Consider the following 26,543-nt stretch of genomic DNA (forward strand, 5'->3'; position numbering starts at 1 on the left):
GTTGAACATTTTTTCATATATTTGTTGATTGCTTGTATATCACCTTGTGAGAAGTGTCTGTTCAGTTCCTTGGCCTATTTTTTGATTGAGTTATTTTTTATTTTTTGGGTGTTTAGCTTTTTGAGTTCTTCATATACCCTAGAGTTTAGTGCTCTCTCTGATGTGTAAAAATTTTGCTCCCAAGCTGTAGGCTCTCTATGCACCTTCCTGACTGTTTCTTTTGCTGAGATGAAGTTTTTTAGTTAGAGTCCATCCCATTTATTAATTCTTGATTTTAATTCTTGTGCTATAGGAGTCTTATTAAGGAAGTAGGGGCCTAATCCGATATGATGGAGATTTGGGCCTACTTTTTCCTTCTATAAGACGCAGGGTCTCTGGTTTAATTCCTAGGTCCTCGATCCACTTTGAATTGAGTTTTGTGCATGGTGAGAGATAGGGTTTAATTTCATTTTGTTTCATATGGATTTTCAGTTTTCCCAGCACCATTTGTTGAAGAGGCTATATTTTCTCCAATGTATGGTTTTGGCCCTTTGTCTAATATAGCTAACTGTAATTATGTGGGTTAGTGTCTGTGTCCTCTATTCTGTACCATTGGTGTACCAGTCTGTTTTGGTGTCAATACCATGCTGTTTTTGTTACTTTTGCTCTGTAGTATAGTATTAGGTCTGGTATAGTGATGCCACCTGCTTCACTCTTCCTGCTAAGGGTTGCTTTAGCTATTTTTGGTTTCTTATTTTTCCTGCTGAATTTCATGACTGATTTTTCTATTTCTATGAGGGATGTCATTGGGATTTTGACTAGGATTGCATTAAATCTATATGATGCTTTTGATAACATGGTCGTTTTGACAATATTAATTCTGCCTATCCAAGAACAAGGGAGATCTTTCCATCTTCTAAGGTCTTCTTTTATTTCTTTCTTTAGTATTCTGTAGTTTTCATTGTAGAGATCTTTCATCTCTTTTATTAGGTTGATTCCCAAGTATTTTATTTTTTTTAAGGCTATTGTAAATGGGGTAGTTTTCCTAGTTTCCCTTTCAGAGGATTTGTCACTGATATATAGGAATGCCTTTGATTTATGGGTGGTGATTTTGTTTCCTGTTACTTTGCTGAATTCATTTTCTAATACTAGAAATTTTCTGGTGGAACTTTTTGGGTCTTGTAGGTATAGAATCATATTGTTGGCAAATAGTGCTAGTTTGAGTTCTTCTTTTCCTATGTGTATCCCTTTAATTTCTTTTGTCTGTCTAATTGCTCTGGCCAGTGTTTCAAGAACTATATTAAATAGAAGTGGTGAAAGAGGGCATTGTTCCAGTTTTTAGAGGGAATGCCTTCAATTTTTCTCCATTTAGAATGATGTTGGCCTGCGGCTTAGCATAGATAGCCTTTATGCTGTTGAGGTATGTTCTTGTTATCTCTAGTTATTCTAGTGTTTTGAACATGAAGGGGTGCTTTATTTTGTCGAATGTTTTTTCTGCATCTATTGAGATATCATATGGTTCTTATCTTTTAAATCTATTGATGTGATGAATTACATTTATTGATTTCTGTATGTTGAACCAACCTTGCATCCCTGAGATAAATCCCACTTGATTGTGGTATACTATCTTTTTGATATGTTTTTGTATCAATTTGCCAGAATTTTATTGAGAATTTTTGGGTCTATGTTCATTAGAGATATTGGTCTGAAATTTTCTTTCTTTGACGTGTCTTTGCCTGGTTTTGGAATCCAGGTGATATTGGCCTCATAGAATGAGTTTAGAACTTCTCTCTCTTTTTCTATTTCCTCAAATAAATTGAAGAGTATTGGTATTAGTTGTTGTTGTTGTTGTTGTTGTTGTTCTTCTTCTTCTTCTTCTTCTTCTTCTTCTTCTTCTTCTTCTTCTTCTCCTTCTCCTCCTCCTCCTCCTCCTCCTCCTCCTCCTCCTCCTCCTCCTTCCTCCTTCCTCCTTCCTCCTTCCTCCTTCCTCCTTCCTCCTCCCTCCTCCTCCTCCTCCTCCTCCTTCTTCTTCTTCTTCTTCTTTTTCTTCTTCTTCTTCTTCTTCTTCTTCTTCTTCTTCTTCTTCTTCTTCTCCTCCTCCTCCTCCTCCTCCTCCTCCTCCTCCTCCTCCTTCTTCTTCTCCTCCTTCCTCTTCTTCCTCTTCTTCCTCTTCTTCCTATTCCTCTTCTTTCTCTTCTTTCTTCCTCTCCTCCTCCTCCTGGTGAGAGAACTGGCTGGAGACCCACCTCAAGTCATGATATTAGTTCTTCTTTGAAGGCTAGTAGAACTTGGCTGTGTATCCATCCAGTCTTGGGCTTTTCTTGGTTGGTAGGCTTCTGATGGTGTCTTCTGTTTCATTGCTTGAAATTGATCTGTTTAAATTGTGTATATCATCCTGATTCAATTTGGGAAAATCATATGACTCTAGAAATTTGTCAATGCCTTCCATATTTTCTGTTTTATTGGAGTGTAAGTTTTCAAAATAATTTCTAATTATCTTCTGTATTTCAGATGTATCTATTGTGATATTTCCTTTTTCATCATGTATGTTAGTAATTTGAGTTTTCTCTCTCCTTCTCTTCATTAGCATGGCTAAGGGTTTGTCAATTTTATTTATTTTTTCAAAGAACCAACTTTTTGTTTTGTCAATTTTTTCTGTTGTTTCTTTTGTTTCAGTTTCATTGATTTCAGCTCTGATTTTAATTATTTCCTGTCTTCTACTGCTTTTGGTGTTGATTTCTTCTTTTTTAAGAGCTTTTGAGATGTAATGTTTAGTCATTTATTTTTCTTCTTTTAAGGAATGAACTCCATGCAATGAACTTTCCTCTTAGTACTGCCTTTATAGTGTCCCAGAGATTTTGATACGTTGTATCTGTGTTCTCATTCACCTCTAAGAATTTTTTTAAATATATTTTTTTAGATGTTGATGGACCTTTAGTTTATTCACTTATTTATATCTGGTGCTGAGAATCAAACACAGTGCCTCACACATGCTAGGCAAGTGCTGTATCACTGAGCCATAACTCAAACTCCTCTAAGAATTTTTTAATCTCCTCCTTGATGTCTTTTGCAACCCATTGTTCATTTAGTAGCCTATTATTTAGTCTACAGGTGTTGGAATAGCTTTTATTTTTTAGTATAATTGATTTTAAATTTTATTAAATTATGATCTGATAGAATGCAAGGTAGTATCTCTACTTTTTTATATTTGCTAAGAGTTGCTTTGTAGCATAATGTATGATCTATTTTAGAGAAGGATCCAATGTGCTGCTGAGAAGAAAGTGTATTCATTCATTGAAGGATGAAATATTCTATATATGTCAGTTAAGTCTAAATTATTGATTGTATTATTGAGTTCTGTATTTTCTTTGTTTAGATTTTGTTTGGAAGATCTATCCAGTCGTGAAAGAGGTGTGTTAAAGTTACCCAAAATTATTGTGTTGTGGTCTGCTTGACTCTTGAACTTGAGAAGAGTTTGTTTGATGAATTTAGATGCTCCATTGCTTGGGGCATATAAATTTATTATTGTTATGTCTTGTTGATGAATGGTTCCTTTAAGCAGTATGAAATATCCTTCTTTATCCCTTTTGATTAACTTTGAATTGAAGTCTACTTTATTTGATATGAAGATAGAAACCCCTGCTTGCTTCCAGAGTCCATGTGAGTGGTATGATTTTTTCCCAACCTTTCACCTTCAGTCTGTGGATGTGTTTTCCTATGATCTGAGTCTCCTGGAGGCATCATACTGGTGGGTCTTTTTTTTTTTTAATCCAATCTTCCAGTCTATGTCTTTTGATTGGTGAGTTTAGGCCATTAACATTCAGGGTTATTATTGAGACATGATTTGTATTCCCAGCCATTTTCTTATTTAACTTAACAAGTTAAATAACAAAAATGGCTGGGAATACAACAAGTTAAATAAAAAAAAAATGGCTGGGAATACAAATTATGACTCAGTAATAACGTTTGATTAGGTTTCTCCTGTGATTAGCTTTTCCTTTAGTGTAATGCTTCCCTCTGCTGATTTTCATTGTTGTTTTTCATTTCTTTTTCATGGAATATTTTGCTGAGGATGTTCTGTAATGTAGGCTTTCTAGTTGTAAATTCTTTTAACTTTTGTTTATCATGGAAAGTTTTTATTTCATCATCAAATTTAAAGCTTAATTTTTCTGGATACAAGATTTATGGTTGGCATCCATTTTCTTTCAGAGCTTGATATATGTTGTTCTAGGATGTTCTAGCTTTCAGGGTCTGGATTGAAAAATCTGCACATATTCTAATTGGTTTTCTCCTATATGTAATCTGATTCCTTTGTCTCATAGCTTTTAATAATCTCTCCTTGTTCTATATGTTAGGCATTTTCATTATAATGTGCCTTGGTGTGGATCTGCTGTGATTTTGTACATTTGGCATCCTGTTAGCCTCTTGAATTTGGTTTTCCAATTCATTCTTCATGTTTAGAAAATTTTCTGATATTATTTTATTGAATAGATTGTTCATTCCTTTGGTTTGGAACTCTATTCCTTCCTCTATCCCAATATCTCTTAAATTTGGTCTTTTTATGCTATCCCATATTTCTTGAATGTTCTGATCATGGTTTCTTACCATTTTCACTGTATGTTCTATATTCTTTTAAAGATTATATATTTTTTCTTTATTGTCTGAGGTCATGTCTTCCAAGTGATCTAATCTGTTGGTGATGCTTTCAGTTGTAGTTTTAATTTCATGTATTGTTTCTTTCATTTCAAGATTTCTGTTTGGTTTATTTTTTAGAACCTCTATCTCCCTATTGAAGTAATCTTTTGCTTCCTGTATTTGTAAAAATGATCTTTTGCTGTCTGTATTTGCTCTCTTAAATCATCCTTTAATTCACAGAACATTTTAATTATGTACATCCTGAACTCCTTCTCTGTAATTTCTCTGCTGTGCTGGCCATGGATTCTAATAATGTGGTATCTTGATTTGTTTGGGGCACTTTCTTCCCTTGTCTTTTCATATTGTTTGTGTGTCTTCCCTTCTAGCTCTGTGGATCTGAGGCGTTACCATTTTTACCCTATAGGCTTATAGTGCCCCTGTAGGGTTCCAAGAACTCTCCTTTGAGGTGAAGGACAATGTTAACAGATCCCAGTATAAACAGTATACACCATGGCCAGCTGGAGGTCCAAACTGGGAGTTTCTTCCACTGAAGATGGTGATGAAGGTGACTCAAGATGGAGGCGTCTGCTTTCAGCGATGGGGTGTTGGGTTGGATGGGAGGAGCCGGGCAATTGTGTTTGCATAATTGTTTCAGAGACGAGCTCTGTGGTGTGCAGTGTGTGGCTGTCAGCTGACTTCAGATCTTGTGTTGTAATTTTTAAATTCTTATCAATTTGAAGAATCATAAATCATAAGTCACTGTTTCTATTTGCATCAATTTAATTGCTGGTGAATCTGAACTCTTTTTACCCCTATAAGCTTTCTAGGCATTTGCATTTCTTCACATTTTAAAAATTGCTTGCAAATCTGGATTTCAGATCCAGATAAGTTTGGTTACTTTCTCATTTACATTTTTTATTTTCTTATTTAAGAATTAGTTTAGAATTTGTATAACTCATTTTGCTTGTTATGTTACTTAACATAATTTCCTTTCTTACTCTTAAGAGGCTGAGGTTCTTTTATTCGTTTGTTTTTGTGGATAGAATAGGCATGATACTTTCTGAATACATGCCTGCTTAGGAGTGTCTTGGTTGACACAGAGTGTTTGGCTCACCATCTTTTGCCCTCAGACTCTGTAGATATTGTCCCAGTGGTTGGTTTGTTTTGGTCCATCTTTCTTCCCATTCACCTTCCTGCCCTACAGTCAGTAATTTAACACATAGCTGGTCAGTGTTTTATTGAATCCTGACTCTTACTGGCATTTAGTGGCCTGGAAGGGAAAGGGAGATGCCTTTGGTGCAGATCTCTTTTCTTAAATATAGCCCAGTTGTTTTTTTCAGCATATTCTTGAGCCTCTCATTAGCCCATGGAAGATCTTTGTTTATTGCCTTTTCTGCATCTGCTCTCCCTCTTTTTATAATTCCTGTCCTAGAGATGACCAGATTTCTTATGTTGAATTTCCAAGTTTTTGCTCTTTTCATTTAGTGCCTTTTCCTCTGAGTATTGAAAGAATTGCATATGATATTTCTCAATTATTAATTTTGTTTTCTGTAGTACTGGATCTATTAACTACATCCATTGTATGCATTTTCTTTCTTAAATCAATTTTAAATTGCTTATTAAAGTAATTATACACATAATTTAAAGTCATATCTGTAAGTATAATGAAAAATAACTTCTTCTTATTCTTCCTTGTCCTTGTCTTCTTCCCTACAAGCAACCACCTTAAACATATTTCAAGCTACTTCTCTGAACACTTTTGTCTCTATTTCTAAATAAACTATTTTTTTAACTTATTAAATTTTGACATTTTTTTGCACTGCTGTAGATGAGGGCCTGGCACTGTTTCCTCCCATCATTTTCCATTGAAACAGTAAACAGTATTTATATTATTGTGACTTTAATTGTTAGCCACCACAAAGCCAAGTTGTACCCTGTGGTTTTTGTTGCTGCTGTTTAGCCTTTTGCTTCTCTGGATATGTTTACTTGTTTTTTTGTTCTTCTTGCAATCTGACTAAAAGTACTGTTACTCCTCCTCCTCCTAGACCTCTGGTTCTCAGGCCTTCTCTCTGTAGCACCCCTCCCCAGGGGAGACCATCCTCTGGATCCCTTGCCAGATCCTGTGTGGACGGGTCACACTTCTGGCTGCTGAGTACCCAACTTGCCTGCACCTGGCTTCAACTTCTCTACCAGGTCATGTCCATTGCTTTTCTATATCCTTTGTCTTCCTCTTTTCTGTTTTATAGTCATCTTTTACAGTAATTCTTCATTGTTCCAAATCTGCTTACTTGGCATTTGTACAACATATAGACTAAATAAGGGAAAGAAAAGCTCCTCCTAACTTTTTCTTAAGACTTGCAAATTGAAGAAACATTTTGAATCATTTAAAGAGCACTATTAGTTTAAAATGCTCGTGAACAGTTTTCTGTTAGCAATTATGCATTGGAATACCAAAACTGAAATTGTTCAAGTTTCTCCTTAAACTTTGCTATAGTTCATGATTATTAGCCAGACATATGCCAACAGTGTGATAGATGCTGACTAAAGTCTAAAGTAGATGTTGACTAAATAGTTTATTACTTTTTCCTTCAAATAGTCTATGGGCTAAAAAATGGGAAATGCACACAGGCTTAGAGAGGGGAGGCAGAGGAAGGATGTGACTCTTGGTTGCTCCTAAGCTATAGCCATTGCTTCTCTATAAGTGGAGGGGAAATGGTTACTTCTCTTCCAATAGTCTTGCAACTTTATGATTAGCCCCTATTGAAGGAAGAACCAAGGCCACAGGTGTGGTGAAGAGAGGGCAGCTTCCATATAGAAGTTTGAGAAATACAGTCAATGCCTTGTTCCCAGTGGTGTTAGGGAATGAAGTGCAACATGATAAAAACTCCTGGCTACTCGAATATATAATTCACCATATAAGTGGATTACCAGTTTTCAAAGAATTAAGCATATATAATAAGTGTCTCAAGATTATAGTCAAACTTGCACAGTAGTCCCTTCAGGTAATAGCATTTTTCACTGCTTTTTAAGGGAGAGCAATAATCCTGAATATCCACTGTGTCCATCCAGTGTTCAGATGCAAAAAGGATTTTGGTTGTTGACAGAGGGCCAAATAACAAATGAGTTATGCATAATTAATTATTATTGTAAGATGTGGTTTATTTCAAAGCATTTGTTCTCTTCCCCTTGAAAGTGAAAGGATTTAGATACAGTTAGTTTACATTTAGGAAGTCTTCCCAGAAGCATGGTGAGGGGTAGGAAGGGAGCCAGGGAGGAGAAAGCCTAAAAGGGTACATGAGTGATCCCTGGGTGTCCTCTGGAGAACAATGCAAGATACATCTCAGAGCTGGCTCTTCTAGAGCCATTAGTTTCCTGCTGCTTCTGGCCTGCACTGTGCTAAGGCCTTGCACCTTCCTATGGCCAGATGGTGCCTTATGCAGACGGGTAGGTGCTCCAAGTAGGTGGTTGAAGTCTTATAGAATTGTTCATGGAAGCAGCAGGTGACTTTTGGGCTGGAGGATACAGGGACTCTGACAGTGAGCACTGCAGGTCACTAACTCAGAGAACTTGATGGCAGTTGCACCAATAGAGAAACACCCCTGGGCCAACCCCAGCCTCTCCCACATCCCACTGTGGCCTGAAACAAGTAAGCACTGGGGCCCGAAAGACTGAAGTCATTCCAGTGAATGCCTGTACACTCAAGGATTAAACCAAAGGAGATTTAGCCAAGTAAGAATAATAGAAAAGCAACCAAACTGCCCCCTCTTCTTATTTTTGCATGACTGAGAGGGTTTTTGTAAACAATGGGGAATTAGAAAATAAAATTAGCTTGCAGGATTTCAGATGGGGACAGATGCCTATTTGCTAGACTTTTTTTTTTTTTTTTAAATTCCCACGAAAACCTCAAGCAGAGTTAATAATATATGAAAATTAGGTACCATGTGTGCACTTTGCTTCATAATGTTTTTATTAAGCAGCCAGTTGATTTAAAAATAATACAACACGACAATTGAAATAATGGCAGTTTCTGTGATGTGTATGGAAACATCCTTTTTGAATGTTCTGTCAGGTTTTCCATTACACAAAGACATTTTTTAGAAAAGCTTTCAGAATTATCATATAATATAAAATTATATCAAGCTGCAGTTTGATAAAACAAATTCTCCAAGTATAAATTTCAATTGCTTTTTTAAAAAATGGCTTAGTCAACTAGAGATATCTTGTGGAGGTAAGTTTCTGCAGATTTGTTAAAATGCCATAGTAGATTGAGACTTCTGTCTTCCGTGATTTTTACTAATCTTTTACTGATTGGAATTTGCCTTCTCTTTTCCTTTTCCACTCTCTATCACCTGGCAGTTAGTAGAAAGAAACAGGGGGAAAAGATCATGGACCCAGGGGTTTCCCATAGCTCAAGCAATATCCCAATTCTGAAGGCAGAAATGAGTCTAGATGAAGCTGACACATCATTAGACTTACCCGGTGGATGTATCCTCTCTCAGAGGTTGTGTGCAGGTTTTGGTCACCAAAATAATCTATTCCTGAAGATGTCTTGGCTCATTACAAAAGGCAGCTCCTCCAGTTGCTGTGTAATTGGACTCTTTCATCTGCATGATAGTGATGGAAATTTGCCTTCCATGGTCTAACAGAGTAAATCGAGATGTATTAAAGTCTTATAATTCAGCCTACACCCAAGAAGGTTCTTTATTAACTTTTCTTTATTCTATAGCATACTTTAGTTATATATTGCCTTAAAATCATTGATTATTTGATAGCACACACATACTTAATGATGGCTTGCTATGTTTATCTTTAGGGTTAGAGAATGAGCATATATTGTGGTTCAAATGAATTGATGAAGTCATGATAGTTTTATCATATATATATAATAATATCAAGCTGCAGATTGGTAAAACAAATTGTCCAAGTATAAATTCCAGTTGCTTTTTTTTTTTTAAATGGCTTAACTGGTGGGAGTTGATGGACATTTAAGGAGGACAGTAAGCATTGTGGAGAGAGATTTCTAATGTTGTTGAAATGAGCTTCCAGGCTAATTGATTTGGGGCATTTTGTCCTTATGGCTTTAACTCATGTGCTTACTTCTAAGGGGGACTGGTTGGGCATGTCCTTTCTTGCAGCATCCTGATGGCCCAGCTGTGGCTTCTGACATCAGCAGCACCACAGGTGTGGACTAGTACCCTCAGAGTAATAATACCTTCAGGTATTTTTAAAGTAACTCTAGAGGAGACATTTGATCTTTATGACTTGCACCATAAGACTTTCTTGGAATCTCTGCAAGGGGTTGGTTGGAACAGAACTTTTCCATCTATATTATGGTCTATAAAAATCATTGTAACTGACTTCATGGGGCTTGAGTTTTTCTTTTGTTATTTTCTTCACTCTTTAATTAGATTTTGCTCATATGCAGGACAGAGCAGTCTGGCAGAAAGTAACTAGCATTAAAATAACTCAAAGAGAGGACTGTACTGGCATCACCCTAGCAAGAATGGGAATGGGGTTTGCTGCCCTGGACCTTGGCAGCCCTCAGGAACCCCTATGCAGGTGAAGATTTGCTCCAGAAGGAGCCAGGTCGACTGGAGGCTTGGCCAGGAGTCCTGAGACCTGGCGCTCTTCCCCACCTGGCCATGGCTTCCGAGTGGCCTTGGGCAGGCTCTCTCTTCACTGACTTCATTGCACTCAAAAACAATCTGGGAATAAAAATATCTGTTCTTGATTTCTTGGAATCCTGATGGGGAAGAATTGGCTTTCAGGATTGCATTTTTAGAGAGTTGAAATTAAAATTTCAAGTTATATGCATGGGTCCTTTTTTGGTAAGTTGTAGGATCAACTAAGAGAAAGACAAGATCTAAGTTGATTTTTTTCTGGAAATTATCACAAAAATGCACTATAGGAAATCTATGAGAAACTGTAATTTCCTCCCCCGTCATTCCCCCAAATCTTGTTGGAAGCAAGTTTAAGACATCATCACCCTGTCATTCTTAAGAATATCCTTCCATCAGGGATTGCTGCCTCCTTGTTTTACTCTGAACTAATTAACAAAGACATCAGATTTCTAGAACACCTTCAAAGTTGACTCTAGTGCTTAGTGGCGTGGTAGGTTGGGGTGTCCTCAGAGAGGCAGGTGGGATGGTGGGATAGCCTTTTTTTTTGCATTTGAAAATTTATTTTTTATTTGTTCTTTATAGTTATATATGACAGTAGAATGTATTTTGACATATCATACATACATGGAGTATAACCTCACATTTTTGTGGTTGTACATGATTTGGAGTTACATTGTGAGTCAGCTTATTGCGAGTCACCATCTGCATATCAGAGAAAACATTCCGCTTTTGTTTTTTGGGGATTGGCTTATTTCACTTGACATGATGGTCTCCAGTTCCATCCATTTACTGACAAATGCATAATTTCATTCTTCTTTATGGCTCAGTAATATTCCATTGTGTATATGTACCACATTTTCTTTATCCATTCATCTGTTGAAGGGCACTTAGGTTGGTCCCATAGCTTAGATATTGTGAATTAATGTGCTGTAAACATTGATGTGGCTGTTTCACTATAGTTTGCTGATTTTAAGTCCTTTGGGTATATGCCAAGGTGTGGGATGACTGAGTCAAATGGTGGTTCCATTCCAAATTTTCTGAGGAATCGCTATACTACTTTTCAGAGTGGTTGCACCAAATTATAGTCCCACCAGCAATATATGAGTGTACCTTTTCCCCCACATCCTTGACAATATTTATTGTTGCTAGTATTCTTGATAATTGTCATTCTGACTGGAGTGAAATGAAATCTTTGTGTAGTTTTAATTTGCATTTCTCTAATTGCTAGTGATGATAAGCATTTTTTTCATATATTTGTTGACTGATCATATTTCTTCTTCTGTGAAGTGCCTGTTCAGCTCCTTAGACTATTTATTGATTGGGTTATTTGTTTTTTGGTGTCAAGTTTTTTGAGTTCTTAATATATCCTGGAGATAAATGCTCTGAGGTGCAATGGCAAAGATTTTCTCCCATTCTGTAGGTTCTCTCTTCTCATTTCTGATTGTTTCCTTTGCTGTGAAGAAGGTTTTTTTTTTTTTTTTTTTTTTTTTTTTTAGTTTGATTCAATCCCATTTAATGATTCTTGATTTTACTTCTTGCACTTTAAGAGTCTTGATGAATTTGATTCCTAAGCTGATATGATGAGGATTGGGGCCTACTTTTTCTTCTAGTAGATGTAGCAGAACTAGGTTCTTTTTTTTTTAAATTTTTTTTATTGGTTGTTCAAAACATTACATAGTTCTTGATATATCATATTTCACACTTTGATTCAAGTGGGTTATGAACTCCCATTTTTACCCCGTATACAGATTGCAGAGTCACATCAGTTACACTTCCACTGATTTACATATTGACATACTCATGTCTGTTGTATTCTGCTGCCTTTCCTATCCTCTACTAACCACCCTCCCCTCCCCTCCCCTCCCCTCCCCTCTTCTCTCTCTACCCCCTCTACTGTAATTCATTTTTCCCCCTTGTATTATTTTTCCCTTTCCCCTCACTTCCTCTTGTATGTAATTTTGTATAACCCTAAGGGTCTCCTTCCATTTCCAAGCAATTTCCCTTCTCTCTCCTTGTCCCTCCCACCTCTCATCCCTGTTTAATGCTAGTCATCTTCTCATGCTCTTCTTCCCTACTCTGTTCTTAGTTACTCTCCTTATATCAATGAAGACATTTGGCATTTGTTTTTTAGGGATTGGCTGGCTTCACTTAGCATAATCTGCTCTAATGCCATCCATTTCCCTCCAAATTCTATACTTTTGTCATTTTTTAATGCAGAGTAATACTCCATTGTGTATAAATGCCACATTTTTTTTTATCCATTCGTCTATTGAAGGGCATCTAGGTTGCTTCCACAGTCTTGCTATTGTGAATTGTACTGCTATGAACATCGATGTAGCAGTGTCCCTGTAGCATGCTGTTTTTAGGTCTTTAGGGAATAGACCCAGAAGGGGAATAGCTGGATCAAATGGTGGTTCCATTCCCAGCTTTCCAAGAAGTCTCCATACTGCTTTCCAAATTGGTTGCACCAATTTGCAGTCCCACCAACAATGTACAAGTGTACCCTTTTCCCCACATCCTCGCCAGCACTTGTTGTTTGACTTCATAATGGCTGCCAATCTTACTGGAGTGAGATTATATCTTAGGGTGGTTTTGATTTGCATTTCTCTGACTGCTAGAGATGGTGAGCATTTTTTCATATACTTGTTGATTGATTGTATGTCCTCCTCTGAGAAGTGTCTGTTTAGGTCCTTGGCCCATTTGTTGATTGGGTTATTTGTTATCTTATTGTCTAATTTTTTGAGTTCTTTGTATACTCTGGATATTAGGGCTCTATCTGAAGTGTGAGGAGTAAAGATTTGTTCCCATGATATAGGCTCCCTATTTACCTCTCTTATTGTTTCTTTTGCTGAGAAAAAACTTTTTAGTTTGAGCAAGTCCCATTTGTTGATTCTAGATATTAATTCTTGTGCTATGGGTGTCCTATTGAGGAATTTGGAGCCCGACCCCACAGTGTGAAGGTCGTAGCCAACTTTTTCTTCTATCAGATGCCTTGTCTCTGGTTTGATATCAAGCTCCTTGCTCCATTTTGAGTTAACTTTTGTGCATGGTGAGAGAAAGGGATTCAGTTTCATTTTGTTGCATATGGATTTCCAGTTTTCCCAGCACCATTTGTTGAAGATGCTATCCTTCCTCCATTGCACGCTTTTAGCCCCTTTATCAAATATAAGAAAGTTGTAGTTTTGTGGGTTGGTTTCTGTGTCCTCTATTCTGTACCATTGGTCCACCCGCCTGTTTTGGTACCAATACCATGCTGTTTTTGTTACTATTGCTCTGTAATATAGTTTGAAGTCTGGTATCGCTATACCACCTGATTCACACTTCCTGCTTAGCATTATTTTTGCTATTCTGGGTCTTTTATTTTTCCATATGAATTTCATGATTGCTTTCTCTATTTCTACAAGAAATGCCATTGGGATTTTGATTGGCATTGCATTAAACCTATAGAGAACTTTTGGTAATATCGCCATTTTGATGATGTTAGTTCTGCCTATCCATGAACAGGGTATATTTTTCCATCTTCTAAGATCTTCTTCTATTTCTGTCTTTAGGGTTCTGTAGTTTTCATTGTATAAGTCTTTCACCTCTTTTGTTAGGTTGATTCCCAGGTATTTTATTTTTGGGGGGGATATTGTGAATGGAGTAGTTGTCCTCATTTCCATTTCAGAGGATTTGTCGCTGATATACAGGAATGCCTTTGATTTATGCGTGTTGATTTTATATCCTGCCAGTTTGCTGAATTCATTTATTATCTCTAATAGTTTCTTTGTAGACCCTTTTGGGTCTGCTAGGTATAGAATCATGTCATCTGCAAATAGTGATAATTTAAGTTCTTCTTTTCCTATTTTTATGCCTTTAATTTCTTTCGTCTGTCTAATTGCTCTGGCCAGTGTTTCGAGAACTATGTTGAACAGAAGTGGTGAGAGAGGGCATCCCTGTCTTGTTCCAGATTTTAGAGGGAATGCCTTCAATTTTTCTCCATTCAGAATGATGCTAGCCTGGGGCTTAGCGTAGATAGCTTTTACAATATTGAGGTATGTTCCTGTTATCCCTATTTTTTCGAGAGTTTTGAACAAAAAGGGATGCTGTACTTTGTCGAATGCTTTTTCCGCATCTATCGAGATGATTATATGGTTCTTATTTTTAAGTCTATTGATGTGGTGGATAACATTTATTGATTTCCGTATATTGAACCAGCCTTGCATCCCAGGGATGAATCCTACTTGATCATGGTGTACAATTTTTTTGATATGATTTTGTATCTGATTCGCCAGAATTTTATTGAGGATTTTTGCGTCTAGGTTCATTAGAGATATTGGTCTGTAGTTTTCTTTCTTTGAAGTATCTTTGTCTGGTTTAGGAATCAGGGTGATGTTGGCCTCATAGAATGAATTTGGAAGAGCTCCCTCTTTTTCTATTTCCTGAAATAGCTTGAAAAGTATTGGTATTAGTTCCTCTTTAAAGGTTTTGTAAAACTCTGCTGTATACCCATCCGGTCCTGGGCTTTTCTTAGTTGGTAATCTTTTGATGGTTTCTTCTATTTCCTCAATTGATATTGGTCTGTTTAGGTTGTCTATATCCTCCTGTCTCAATCTGGGCAGATCATATGACTTAAGAAATTTATCGATGCCTTCACTATCTTCTATTTTATTGGAGTATAAGGATTCACAATAATTTCTGATTATCTTCTGTATTTCTGAAGTGTCTGTTGTGATATTGCCTTTTTCATCCTGTATGCTAGTAATTTGAGTTCTCTCTCTTCTTCTCTTCGTTAGCATGGCTAAGGGTCTGTCGATCTTATTTATTTTTTCAAAGAACCAACTTTTAGTTTTATCAATTTTTTCAATTGTTTCTTTTGTTTTGATTTCATTAATTTTAGCTCTGATTTTAATTATTTCTTGCCTTCTACTTCTTTTGCTGTTATTTTGCTCTTCTTTTTCTAGGATTTTGAGATGAAGTATGAGATCATTTATTTGTTGGTTTTTTTCTTTTTTTAAGGAATGAACTCCATGCAATGAATTTTCCTCTTAGAACTGCTTTCATTGTGTCCCATAGATTCCGATATGTTGTGTCTGTGTTTTCATTTATCTCTAAGAATTTTTTAATTTCCTCCTTAATGTCTTCTATAACCCATTGATCATTCAGTAACCTGTTGTTCATTCTCCAAGTGATGCATGATTTTTCCTTCCTTCTTTTATCGTTGATTTTCAGTATCATTCCATTATGGTCAGATAAGATGCATGGTTGGGGCTGGGGATGTGGCTCAAGCGGTAGCGCGCTCGCCTGGCATGCGTGCGGCCCGGGTTCGATCCTCAGCACCACATACCAACAAAGATGTTGTGTCCGCCGAGAACTAAAAAATAAATATTAAAAATTCTCTCTCTCTCTCTCTCTCTCTCTCTCTCTCTCTCTCTCCTCTCTCACTCTCTCTTTAAAAAAAAAAGATGCATGGTATTCTCTCTACTCCTTTATATTGTCTAAGAGTTGCCCTGTGACATAATATATGATCTGTTTTTGAGAAGGATCCATGTGCTGCTGAGAAAAAAGTGTAACTGCTTGATGTTGGGTGGTATATTCTATATATGTCAATTAAGTCTAGTTTGTTAATTGTGTTATTGAGTTCTATAGTTTCCTTATTCAACTTTTGTTTGGAAGATCTGTCAAGTGGTGAGAGAGGTGTGTTGAAGTCTCCCATGATTATTGTATGGTGGTCTATTAGACTCTTGAACTTGAGAAGAGTTTGCTTGACAAACATAGCTGCACCATTGTTTGGGGCATATATATTTATGATTGTTATGTCTTGTTGGTGTATGGTTCCCTTGAGCAGTATGTAGTGTCCCTCTTGATCCCTTTTGATTAACTTTGGCTTGAAATCTCTTTTATTTGATATAAGTATGGACACTCCTCCTTGTTTCCGAAGTCCATATGAGTGATATGATTTTTCCCAACCTTTCACTTTCAGTCTATGTATGTCTTTTCCTATCAAATGTGTCTCCTGTAGGCAGCATATTGTTGGGTCATGTTTTGTGATCCATTCTACTAGCCTGTGTCTCTTAATTGGTGAGTTTAAGCCATTAACATTTAGGGTTATTATTGAGATATGGGTTATCCTTCCAGCCATATTTGTTTATGTTACTGAATATGGTTAGTTTTCCTTTTTGATTATTTTCCCCCCTTTACTGTCCTACCTCCCACTGTTGGTTTTCATTGTTATTTTCCATTTCCTCTTCCTGTAATGTTTTGCTGAGGATTTTTTGGAGAGATGGTTTTCTAGCTGCAAATTCTTTTAACTTTTGTTTATCGTGGAAGGTTTTAATTTCATCTTCCATCTTGAAGCTCAATTTTGCTGGATACACAATTTTTGGTTCGAACCCATTTTCTTTCAGTGTTTGAAATATGTTGTTCCAGGATCTTCTAGCTTTCAGAGTCTGTGTTGAAAGATCAGCTGTTATCCTGATTGGTTTACCCCTAAATGTAATCTGTTTCCTTTCTCTTGTAGCTTTTAAAATTCTCTCCTTATTCTGTATGTTGGGCATCTTCATTATAATGTGTCTGGGTGTGGATCTCTTATGATTATGCACATTCGGCATCCTGTAGGCTTCTAGGATTTGGGATTCTGTCTCATTCTTCAAGTCTGGGAAGTTTTCTCGTATTATTTCATTGAATAGATTGTTTATTCCTTTGGTATGGACTTCCATGCCTTCCTGTATCCCAATGACTCTTAAGTTTGGTATCTTTATGTTATCCCATATCTCTTGGATGTTCTGTTCATGGTTTCTTAATTGTCTTGCTGAGCTGTCTATGTTCTTTTCAAGTTGAAATACTTTGTCTTCATTGTCTGATGTTCTATCTTCTAAGTGTTCTACTCTGCTGGTAGTATTCTCAATTGAGTTTTTAAGTTGGTTTATTGCTTCCTGCCTTTCTAGGATTTTTGTTTGTTTGTTTTTTATAACCTCTATCTCCCTGTATAGTTGATCTTTTACTTCCTGGATTTGTTTATGTATTTCATTGTTGAAGAGATCTTTCATTGTCTGATTTTGCTGTCTAATGTCTTCCTTGAGACTCCAGATCATTTGAAGCATGTATATCCTGAATTCTTTAACTGACATTCCATCTGCTGCAGATATTACCTCTTCTAACGTTGAGTTGACCTGCATTGCTTGTGGTCCTTTCTTTCCTTGTCTCTTCATACTGTTCGCGTTTCTTTCTGCTTACTGAGACTGTTGTGTTGTTGAATTTTCCCCCTATATATTTGTATTACTCTTGTATAGTTGCAAAGTCTCCTGCGCAGGCGCGGGTAGGGGCTCTGCTCCTCCTCCAATTGGGGCACTGTGTCTACCACATCGGCAGGCCGCTGGGCCTGTTCTGCTGGTTGGTAGCAGGTGCGCCTACCTTGCAGGCGCGTTGGGCAGCTCTGCCACTCCCAGATTGCTGGGCCTGACCTGCTGGTGGGTTTCAGGTCCGGCTACCTTGCAGGCGCGGGGGGAGGACGCACACCTATTTGTATTTAGACAGTTACGCGAAATGGAGGACGTAATGCTTGGGATGAAAGTTGGGGGGAAGGGGAAGGTAGGTGCTCTTGAAAAGAAAGAAGGAGAGGGAGATAGATAGCATGGAGGAGAATGGAAAGAGCAGTAAAACTTGGAAGGGGAGACAGAGAGGGAAAAGGGAGAGAAAAAAATAAAATGAAATAGGAAATAAAATTAGGTCTTAGAGATCCATTTTCTTCTCTTCCCGTAGGCAAAGCTGTGCCCTTCGGGCTGAGTTTTGCCCTCAATGTGTCAACAGCAATCCCTGTAAGGCAGTTTCTGGGAGTCTCTCAATCCTGTTGTTCCAGAGCCGTTTCACTTCTACGGCCCCTCCTCCCCTTCCTCCTGCCAGCCAGCCAGGTCCTGCTCACCGGAGGCAGTTCCCCAAGGATTTGGTTACACTTTCAGCCCCACCGAGTGCTCTATTTCCCTAACGACTGAGCACTCTCGCTGTCATTCTTCTAAGCCCCAGTGCTGTGGAGCTGTAGTCTGGTAGTCAATTGTTTAATTTTTCCGGACCCCTTTGGTGGGCACACCTTCGGAATCTGGCAGCTAAGACCATTGGTGTCGCTGTTGGTGGTAATAGGAGTTGGGGGTCGAGGATCCCCTCTACTTCCCTCAGCCCCTACAGTCACAACCACACTGCTGGCGGTAGGAGGAGTTGGGGGTCTGGAGTGTCCTGTGTTTCCCTCCGCCCCTACCGTCACACCCTCTCCGTTCGCGGTTGGGGGATTTGGGGGTGGGGAGTCTTCTCTGCTTTCCTCTGCCCCTACAGTCACGCCCTCGTCTCTGGCAGTAGGGGGAGTTGGGGGTCGAGAGTCCTTTGGCCCTTATGGTCACGCCCACGGAGAGATTTTGAAGTTTCCCGGTTGTTTGTATCTGGTGTGGGTGGGAGTCACACACCTGCTAAAGTAGATTCCGCTGGGAAGGAATCTCTTTGGCCAAACTTTGGTGACTTCCCCTCTCTGCTGTGGCGGGCCCCTGGCTCCTTGCCGGAGTGTCCGAAGGGAGGGGTGGAACTGGCTTGTCTCTGGTCTGACACAATCTCTGGTTTTAGTTCCCAGTTCGCTATTTCGTAAAGGGTTGGTTAGATTCCCTTCACGCTGTCTGGGGGGGGGAGAGAGCCATTCGCTGGGTGGGCGGGGCTGTTAGTAGAGCCGGGAGGGCACGGGCTATCTGCTGGGCCAGGCGGGGACACTTCTCGCTGCGCCGGGCCGCCTGTAGAGCTGGGCAGCTGTGGCCGCGTGGCTAAGATCCGGGCGGGTGGAGTGGCCGTTCACTGAGCGAGAGCGGGGCCTCCCGGGACAGCGAGGTGGCGGGTGCCGTCTGCGGGTTCGGGCGGGCCGCGCCGCTCGGGGCTGCCAGCCGCTTTCTGAAGCGTCTGGTGGCTTCGGGACTGGACCTCTGCGCCTGCGTGGCCGGCCAAGATCCACTTGTCTGGGACAAACTGACACTTCTAATAAACCTACCAATTCCCGGCAGGTCCCCTCTTCACGGAATTTTGCTAGAAGTTCCTCAGTAGGTAGACTGCCGCTGTTCCAGTGGGTCTTTCTGATCCCGTTAATGTGGAGACATTGGAGTCGCTGCTTCCTCGCCGGCGGCCATCTTGACATCCCCCAGAACTAGGTTCTTTCTGCTTGGTCCATTTGAATCCTTCCGGTCTGGATTGGTGTTAACTTGGTTGCAGGGTTCAAGCCTTCTCAGATCTTCTGAAATGAATGGAATCTTGGAAACCCAGAGTCTGGCCATATGATAAGGGCTGAGCTCTCTGATTTATTTATTGAGATGTTTCTTGTGGCTTATTAGCATCCATAGAAGCCTGGAATTACTAATTCAAATTTTCTGTGATTGTCACATTGGATTACCCCTCAGGTGAAGGGATCCGTCTTTAAAGATGCTTCTGGGGTGATATTGTAATTGAAATACAGGGGCAGATAATAACAATTTCCTGTTTATTTGGTGCCTTGCATCTCAGATCTCACCTCAAATCTCAGACAAATTGCAACCGTACTTTATCCTTACTGTGTCCTGGGCCTGTCATTTACAGAAATGCAGACAGAGGCAGGGGCATCAAAGTCCTGCCCATGTTTCTGCTTTCCTCTTTCTAGTGTACTGCTGTCCACCTAAGAGACAAATATACCAACTCCAAAATCAAGTTCCTCACCTGTCAGTTCTGACCTGCATACCTACTGCTGGATGGGTCCCACAGTTCCTTCTATGAGCAAGTGAATAGCTATTTAATCACTCTGCTGATAAGCAAAAGGCCAAGCCACCCTTCCCTCTGAGATTGTCACCTGATTTTCTCTTCGAAACAAAATCAGCCTGTTCATTCATCATGCCTCACTTGTTCACCCAGTATTTTGTACGTGCTGCACTGTGCAAATCATGAACCTGTGGTTGTCTTGGTAAATGGGGGGACTTGTTCCCCTGCACCAGCACCTGCCTGCGGTGGGCACTTCAGTTACTGCCTGTGGTACCTCCTTGCTCTAACTCACCTCTCCTTTACTCCTTCTTTCCTGGCCAGCTCCACCCTCACCTGGACCTCTTGTTCTTTAGCCTCTTCCTGTGTGGCCTTTCTTGACTTTAGTCATCTCTGCGTGTCATTTTCTGATCAGACGCTCTATACTGCCTATGCCTTTGCCATGGTGTGCCTGGCACCATGGTATGTGTCCCAGGAAGAATGGTAGGGGTTTCCGGCAACCTCAGGTTCTTCCACTAAGATGGGGATTGTAACTGTATCCTTCATATACGTCAAGTACATAGAACAGGGCCTGGCTTATAGTAAGTGGGGATTGCCAAGTATTTTTCTGGTGGTCAATCAGCCCTAGGAAGGCAGGGGCTCTGCTTGGTTCTCTGCTGTGTCCCTGGCATGTGAATGATGCCCAATAAATATCTGTTAAATGAAATTAATAGATTAAAGGAGAGAGATCACCTGGTTCCCTGGAAAGAATATGGGGTTTGAGGTCTAGATGCCTTGGGTTTGGTACATCTTAGTCACTAACATGCTGCAAAACCCTTAAGCTAGAACCCTGCAGAACACCATCTTCCCATTTAGTTCAGTGGGCATGTGATGTGAGGTTCTGCTTTTGGCTACAAGTGCCACAAACCTGTCTGAGTGTGGCTTAAACAGTAAGGAGTGTGATTGCTTCCTTTACCAGGAAAGCTGATTCATCTAGGCCATGCACTATGGCCTTATTTGTAAATACTGTACTCATTCTGGCTCTGCTAGGGATCCCCAGAGGTTTCAGTGTCCCCTTGGTGCCCCTCCTCATGATGAGAGCTTTACTATTCCAAAGCTCCCGATCCTTGCTTGATAGGAAGGCAGGCAGGGTCTCCATGCTCCTGTATGTATCAGGGAGAGTGCCTTTCTCTGAAGCCGTGCCTTTCTCTTTCTCTCTCAGGTCCTGTTGGGCTGTAATTTGTGTTATACACCATGTGACAGGAAGGTTGGATATTACTAACTCTGAAGTAGGAGGCTGATCAGGCCAGCAGGGAAGGAGAGAGGGGTTGGGAAGGTAGTGCACCTGACTGTGCTTCTCCATGGAATGTCGATGATCAAACATTGGGATATTAGCAGCAACTAAAATCACATAATAGAAGTGCAAAGTAGAGTCCCTAGCAGGTGACCCATATCTACCCCATTAATTTTATATTTGTCCAGATAATGTCTAAAAAGAAAATGTGAATGCCCTTAATTGGGACATATCCTCTCTAGTGTAGTCTCATAGTCCGCCATGTACCATGGCCTTATTTGTAAATACTATATTCATTTTGCTACCTGCCTGAGGCATCTAGGTTTTCAGGCTCTGAGGGTAGAGCATTATAGCATGCATGTTCAACTAGTTTATTCTTGCATTATGCAATTAGGGCTTGAACATCATAATTACAAAATACCTTATTTTCTTGGGAGGTGGGGGTGGATCTGGATATTCCCTTCCTTCTTTCTTGGACCTGCACTTTCCCTTGCTCCACCATGAGAGGTGCAGGCTGATCATAGGACACACACTGGTGTCTGTGTTGCCTTTGGAAGGTTGACTTTCTGATATAATAAAGCCAGTAGTTTGAATAGGGTTTCTATTGCAATGTGAATAACTCTCATCAATAGACTAAAAGTAGCAAATAAAACCCCCAAAGTACTCTATCTCAGTGTTCACAAATCATATGTTCTCAGAACTGTAGTGTTTTGCATTCTCTTTGCATCTCCTGTAAATTTGAAAGCTATAGACATTCTATATGAGCCCAATTTCTTTTCTTCCTCTCTTTCTTCCTCATTTGTTTCCTTAAAAAAAAAAAATCCAGCTATTGTCTTGTGACTTAAATTCTATCTTCTGGCTGCATTGGATTCTCAGTTTTCTGAGAAAAGGCTTAAATTTATTAGTTTGGTTCACAGTGTTCTCACAAGGAACTTTACTTGGTGGCCTGGAACCATATGGGGCTGGGTGGTTTTAAGACAAATAATGTAAGAAAATCACCATTACTTCGTTGGCAGAGATGCAGGCTGTGTCTGTTTCTTAAAGAATTATCACATGTGATTTAAAAGCTTGGTTCATGGTGGGAGGGGACAGGATTAATGTAGAAGTTCAAACCCACATTTCTGTGTTGTATGCTATGGTGACTGCAGGCCTCTAGGTCAGAGCTTGCATCTGATAGTGCTGCTTGGAGTTGAGAAGCCTCTGGGGAACCTGTGTTCACTGGGACTATACTTCACCATCCTCTCAGGATCTGATGTCAAGAACATTAAGGAGCAGGAAATGAATAGCAAGCAAATCACAGGCAAGCCCAGCTTGAGATTGAGTTTTAGCAGCGGGGGAGATTTCATTTACTTTTGTCACCTGTGATATTTACATATTTTATATTTTATCTCAAAAAAGGAGAAGCAAAACCGAGCAGGAATCTTACTTTTTAAGACAAAAATTATACTTTCCCAGGCTGGGGATGTGGCTCAAGTGGTAGCGCGCTCGCCTGGTGTGCGTGCGGCCCGGGTTCGATCCTCAGCACCACATACAAACAAAGATGTAGTGTCCGCCGAGAACTAAGAAAAAATAAATAAAATATTTAAAAAAAATTTAAAAAAATTATACTTTCCCAGCATCTCACTTGGAACATGTTCATGATATTGTGTGTGTGTGTGTGTGTGAGAGAGAGAGAGAGAGAGAGTAATATACACACGTAATATGTGCAGATATAAATTTATAGCCTCTAACATAAACTGCTGGAAGCAAAATGCCGTTTATTAGTTCACTGCAGAACACTGACTCTCAGATTTTTAGATTTCGTAAACCAGGAATACGGGGGCGGGGGGGGAGAACTTGAGTTTAGCATGGATTGTTAACTTCTATTTTCCAAAATTGTTAATTTTTTAAAAAAAAATCACAATAAAATCCACATAAAATTTGCCATTTTAAACCTTCTTTTAGGTTACAATTCTGCAGTGTTAGGTATATTCACACTGGGCAATCCAGGTCATTTTGCAAGAATGAGAACAAAACAGAGGGAACCCCAACCATCCTCATCATTTCATAAAAGAACAAATTTCAACACAAGGAGAGTAATAAACAGCATTCTTAGTTGAGGAAATTTATTCCTAATCTCTGGTAGAGTAGTACAGAGAAAAACATTTGTCTTTGGCAAAGTAATACCTCAGAGAAAAATACAGCAAGGAACTCTGTAGAGCCAGTTCCCAAATTTAAAAAGTATACATTTTTGTCATCATGCTCCACATCATTTCTGTGTACAGGATGAGTACATAAAGTATTTTTAACCAGACTGTGGTGAGAAAGAGCTTGTGCCGTAGTGAAGTCAGCCACACCACTAAGCTCAAAGTTTAGAAAGTGATACTTGCCACAGGCAGACTTTGTCCACAAAGGAAGGCATATGTTGAGTTCCATCCTACGTGAGCATCTTCGCATCAGTGGTCCAGGTGTCCTGTGTAAATAGCTCAAAGACTGGTCCTAGTGAGGAGCCCAGCTCTAGATCAGGTTTTGTTCACACAGAGGTAAAATTTGACAGAGTTGAAATCTGTGTATTCATGCCACCACATCCCTTTCTACCCTTCCAAGTTAACTAGTGCAGTGCAGTTGGCATTCTCCCAGTCCACATTGCATTTGCATCAGCTCGTTAGCAATGTGTAGTGTTTTGTGTAAATGAAATCCCACAGAAAATAACTTTCTGAAATTTAATTTGTTTTTAAACAGTATGGTTTTGAAGACATCTATTTTGATACATTGGAGTACTTTGATACTCTACAGTATTGCTTTATGTGACTATACCACATTGTATTTATCTGTCCTCATGTTGATGGGCATTTGGGATGTTTCTAGGTTTTAGCCAATACAGGCAACCTACAGTGCACATTTTTATGAGTTTTCATGTGCACAGGAGGGGAAGTTTATCCAGGGTAGTTACCTGGGAGGAGAGTTTCTGGGTCAAAGGTGAAGGGATGTCTTTATCACAAAATCTAATTGATTAGCACATTAAGCAGCTTGGCTATTTACTGCATCTTTGCAGGCCAGTGGGGTTGGGAAAGGTAATACTTACGTAAACCAATCATTAAGAGAATTGGTTTTCTGGATCAAATTGAGAACTATCAGCTGTTCATCTCTCTAAGGTTTAACTCAAAGTCTGTCCATATAGAAGAAATGATTTGGAAAATTGTGTAAAATGACTCTTTTTAATATCTTTGGATGTAGAACAGGGACCAGCAAGGAGGGTCCTCAGCCCCTCCTTAAGTTTCCTTCTTTTTTTTGTGATCAAGAAAATGTTTGCAAACTTGGTCTGGAAGGCAGATGGAACTGGGTGTTATTGCCTCTCAGGCTTTGTTACAGATGCCTTTTTTGGTCCAAGAAAATCCCATGGACCAAAACTTGGCCAGTCTTCTCAAACAAGCTTCTCAGTCTGGCTTTCTGGAGTGGACTTGCTCAGATTGTGAGATGATCTAAGTTTCTTTCTGCTGTCTAGTCTGTGGTTTATTTGAACCCATTGGGTAGAAATCCAGAGAAGAAACGGGCCCAGGTTCCACTGGGTTAGACATCAGAAGCATGTCCCCCAGCTGGACAGTAAGAAGCTGGGGAGGCTCTGTGGCCAGCAGTCTGCATGCAGCTACCACAGGCCTGCTAGGATCCCTCCAGCTGGGTGAGTCAGGCTTCAGCCTCACAAAACAAACTAGTAACTGAGATGATGTTCAATGTGCTTAATGTACTTTATGTCACAGACTTTTCTGTTCTCTTCAGCAACTAGTGGAGTGTTTTGAACACTCTTTAGAAAACAGTAAGCAGGAAGACAACTTGGTGAGAATATAGAGCTTATTCTTGAAGAAAGCAGTGATAGGACTTTGTCACTTACAGAGCTCTTCTGAGTCTGGGGAGGGAGGCTGTTGCCATCCCCAAATCCTACATGCCAAGTTGAATCATGGATGGGGAAAAGGTCTGAGGAGGATCACACCTGTGGCTCATCTGTGTTAATGATTCAGGGACCCGTCTGATCATATTTTGTCTACGTTGGCATCTGAACCACCATGGTGTGCCAGGTATCAGACAAAAGCTTTCTCAATGCTTTCCACCTGGAAGAAACTGCTGTCTTGGATATCTAGGAATGCATTCTAATTTGTAAACTATTCTTTCTTCTTTTTCTTTTTTTTAATCAGCTGTCAAAGCTTGAGAAACAGCAGCAGAGGAAAGAAAAGACCAGAGCCAAGGGCCCTTCTGAATCAAGCAAAGAGCGAAATGCCCCCCGAAAAGAAGACCGCAGCGCCAGCAGCGGGGCAGAGGGTGATGTGTCCTCTGAGCGGGAGCCATAGCCCCTGGAGGCAGAGAACCTAGGTAGGTGTTTATCTGCCTGCATAGCTTTGCCCTCACAAATTTGGGGCAGCAGTAATGAATAGAGGATGAAATGGCTGCTGAGGACATGTGTCCATAGCCTCCTTGAACATGCTTCCATCCTGGAAGACAGATGCTGGCAAGTAAAGTCGTGTTGTATTCATTGAGAGGCTGGAGGGCAGGACACCCACAGGCCCCAGTGGACAGGAATGTGCGCCTCCTTCCTCCGTTGCCAGTGTTGGCCACAATTGCTGCTACCCCGAGTGTGTGGAGAGCACCTGCAGGTATCTGATCCAGACAGCAGCTGTGTGCATGCTCCCGCCATCCTACTACCACTACCAGTCTTGCTCCTAGTGCAGAGGAGCAAATGGCCTGTGGAGGCCACTGTTCTTAGCAGCAGTCTGCTCTCATGGTTTCCTTGATTTTGTTCTGACATCAATCACTTTGTCCTGCATAGGACTGGCAATTTACTGTTCCTGCAACCACCCTTTATTCTTCATCATATCCATGCCCAGATCTGTATTGTAGTTCACAGTAGCATTAAGCCATCTCCCTGCCTGAAGATCACAGGCCTCTGAAATGTGATCCAGAAATCTGATGGCCTTCTGCTTCAGTTCCTTCCCTTAGCAAATGTATTAGCAGAGCTTCTTATTTGCCAGACACTATACCAAGCACTAGAGATATAGATATGAGGGACCCAGGGGCTATCCATATGGAGTTCACAAATTCAGGGAGAAGAATAGAAATCATTACACCACAGCATTGTGCCTTGTGGTGGCGATGTGACTGTGGTATGAGGTGGAGAGGGCTCTGGAACCAGACCTTGAAGGACACGTAGAATTAGAGAGATGAAGGGCAAAGATCTGGGAAGAGTTGCCTAAGCCAAGAGAAGAGAAAAATGTTTTAGTTTTCTGTCACTAAAACAAAATATTTGAGGTAATCAATTTGTAAAGAGAAAATGTTTA

At 39.8% G+C, this 26,543-nt stretch overlaps 1 protein-coding gene across 1 annotated transcript in view; it reads left to right on the top strand.

Annotated features, from left to right (window-relative positions):
* DTD1 (D-aminoacyl-tRNA deacylase 1) overlaps window positions 1-26,543 on the top strand; it is a 215,034-nt gene that overhangs the window by 177,763 nt on the left and 10,728 nt on the right. The window contains exon 5 of the mRNA XM_081290742.1: window positions 25,407-25,581. Within this exon, the coding sequence (XP_081146868.1) occupies window positions 25,407-25,559 (153 nt within the window). The 3' untranslated portion in view covers window positions 25,560-25,581. The remainder of the gene's footprint in view (window positions 1-25,406; window positions 25,582-26,543) is intronic.

Source organism: Spermophilus citellus (genome assembly GCF_964194105.1).
Source record: "Spermophilus citellus genome assembly, chromosome: 4".
Classification (NCBI taxonomy): Eukaryota; Metazoa; Chordata; class Mammalia; order Rodentia; family Sciuridae; genus Spermophilus; species Spermophilus citellus.